Source organism: Chondrus crispus, genomic scaffold (genome assembly GCF_000350225.1).
Source record: "Chondrus crispus Stackhouse genomic scaffold, scaffold_23, whole genome shotgun sequence".
Taxonomy (NCBI): Eukaryota; Rhodophyta; class Florideophyceae; order Gigartinales; family Gigartinaceae; genus Chondrus; species Chondrus crispus.
The window spans coordinates 353,263-355,898 of NW_005179131.1; the positions used below are offsets into that span (position 1 = coordinate 353,263).

Here is a 2,636-nt window from a genome sequence, read left to right on the forward strand (position 1 = left end):
TGGGACTACAATGCGATGCAGGACACGTGGAGTGTTAATCTGGTTTGCGAGAGAGAGATGGTACGGGAACTGATCATGCTGGGAACTATTGGAAGCGGGATGACGGCTCGGGTGAAAGCTGCGCTATCTATCACGGAGCAACGTTTCTACGCAGTGAAAGTGATTGGCAAGGGGACGATCTGGAAGCACGGGCGGATGGGAGGACATCTAGGCGGGGGCGTGGTTAGTCGTGCCGGAGACTTGACGATGGATTGCTTGCAAGAAGCGATGGTGCTGAAAGACTTGAAACATGAGAACGTTGTTCGGCTGTACGGTGTGTTTGAGAGCGAAGAGCTGGAGAGGTTTTACTATGTAACTGAGTACCTGCCGAGCGGACCTGTGATGAGGTCGCACAACTTACAGACGGAGAAGCGACTGAGCGAGGATAGAGCGCGCTCTGCGTTTGTGGACGTATTGGCAGGGCTGGAGTACCTGCACAGCAAGAATGTTGTGCATCGAGACATCAAGCCAGACAACCTGCTGAGCAGCGGTGATGGGACAGTGAAGATCAGCGATTTCGGGGCTGCGATCATGTATAGAGACGGGGCAGAGGCGACAGGGGAAGAGGAGGAGGAGAAAGTTAAAGAAGAGGGGGAGGACGGGGAGGAGAAAGAGGAAGAGAAAGAGGAAGAGAAAGAGAAAGAGAAAGACGAAGACGAAGACAAAGACGAAGACGAAGACGAAGACGAAGACGAAGAAGAATGCAGAGTTGGGAAGCGAGTGAGAGGAGGTGGAAACGTGGACATAGGGACGCCGGCGTTCACTGCGCCGGAACTGTGTATCAGTGAGCATGCGCCAAAGCGTCTAGAGCGGTGTTTTGCAGCGGACATATGGTCGCTTGGGGCGACGCTATTTTACTTTTTATACGGTCGACCACCACATGTGGAGAAGACGGTGCTCAACATGTACGATGCGATTTGCACGGAAACTCTGTTGTTCCCATCGTACCCTGTGATTCCTGTATCGCTTCAGACTCTGCTACGACGGATGCTGACGAAGAAACCGGAAGACAGGGCCAAGATCGGGGAGATTATCAAATCCCCTTGGCTCGTGCAAGATGCGCTGATTTCAGAAAAGGTTAGCACGCTGCGGAAACGGGTGGAAGGCAAGACGAAGAGAAAGGGGTGAGCAAAAAGCATTGGACTGTTTTTGTGATCACGTTTCCGGGGGATGGGCTGTCAATCAGTTTGGGATCAGTTTGGGGGGACGATGCTGGGACGGATGACTTTTTTTGTTTGTTTTTTTGTCGAGTCGAAGGCAGAAACGGAGGCGGGTTTCGTGTGTTGTACAGTAGTTGATGTTTTCGGTGGTGGGGTGGGGGACACGGGGGTGAAGAGGGGTGTTGCAGGGGCAGGTGCTGCAGTTGGGGCTAGTCAGAAGCGGATAGTCAGAAGCGGATAGTCAGAAGCGGATAGTCAGAAGCGGATGAGCGTTGTGACGTCACGTGCCGCGGCGTGCCACGGGGGGAGGCAAGGGCAGCGCGGCGCGGTGCGGCGCAGTGCGGCGCGGCGCAGCGCGGCGGGAGCCTCGGCGGTGGGCGCCGGCTTGCAACGTGAAAGTGAACGGAGGTCGGTGAGGGTGAGTTGGTGGTGGTGTTTTGTTTCACTGCTTGTTTCACTGCTTGTTTCACTGCTTGTTTCACTGCGGAGTGGAGGGGAAGGGGGCTGTACCGGAATGGCTGTAATGACTGTAATGTGATTGTGATTGTAATGCACGGTAGGTGTACTCGAAAGAGGGCGAGCGGGCGGCGGTCCTCTCCCGTTGGTTCGCGTTGCGTTGCCCTCGGTTTATTTTTAGTCGGGTCGCGAGAAAGGGGAATAAAATATCGCGTGGCGTACGCGGTGGGCCCACTCGGCGCGCGCGAAACAAGCGAATGTTGGACAAGCGACGCGACGTGAAGGCCCGCCTCTTCGCGCCGCCAAGCGAACCCATTTGCAAGCCGAACACCAATCCCCCCCCGCCTCCCGGCGCAAATGCCGCCGCGCGGGCCCCCCCCCCTTCCACATCCCGCCTTCCACATCCCGCCCTCTCGCCCGAAATCTCCCTCTCGAGATCCCCCGCCCGTCCCGAACCCCCTTTTGATAGCACAAGTGCCGATGCGAAGCTCCCGAAAAAGCATCTAAGCATAAAGCTTTACGTCATTATTTGCAAAGACAATTGAGTAAAGAGTAGACGTCCTTGTTCAGTCACTAAGACGAAAATGAACATTTTTTCTCTACGAATATAGCCTTCAACGAGGAGGTACAGGGGCCCTCTTTTTACGAATATGAGAATAATTCTGTCATTATTATTTAAATCTCCTGCCTTGTAGTGTGACGATACGTGGGAACGACGGCAGAAGCCCGCTTTCAGCCGTGTTTCGAGAATCCTCATAAACCGAGCAGTTGGTCATGACGACTGGACCATCGGCATTCAGAGTGTGTGCTGTTCGTCAGAGCGCACCCAGGGTCTATTCGACCGACCTTGTCCTCACATGAGGACACAATTTATTAGACTCCCGCTACACCTGATTTTTTTGGATTTGGCAATTTGCACGTTTATGGCCTGGCCACGTGTACTCGTACAGCACATGGTTCTGTTCTCCTTCCTTCAATTAA

The 2,636-nt window shown here is 54.1% G+C and overlaps 1 protein-coding gene across 1 annotated transcript; it reads left to right on the forward strand.

The window, feature by feature from the left end:
- The first annotated feature begins 15 nt into the window (after nt 1-15).
- Nucleotides 16-1,167, forward strand: CHC_T00008485001 (Serine/threonine protein kinase). The gene has a single exon (XM_005716219.1). It carries the CDS (start codon nt 16-18, stop codon nt 1,165-1,167), a length of 1,152 nt encoding a protein of 383 aa, XP_005716276.1.
- The last annotated feature ends 1,469 nt before the right edge of the window (nt 1,168-2,636 follow it).

Coding starts and splice junctions, on each gene's coding strand:
- CHC_T00008485001 (XM_005716219.1), top strand. CDS start 16: ATGCAGGACACGTGGAGTGTTAATCTGGTTTGCGAGAGAGAGATGGTA.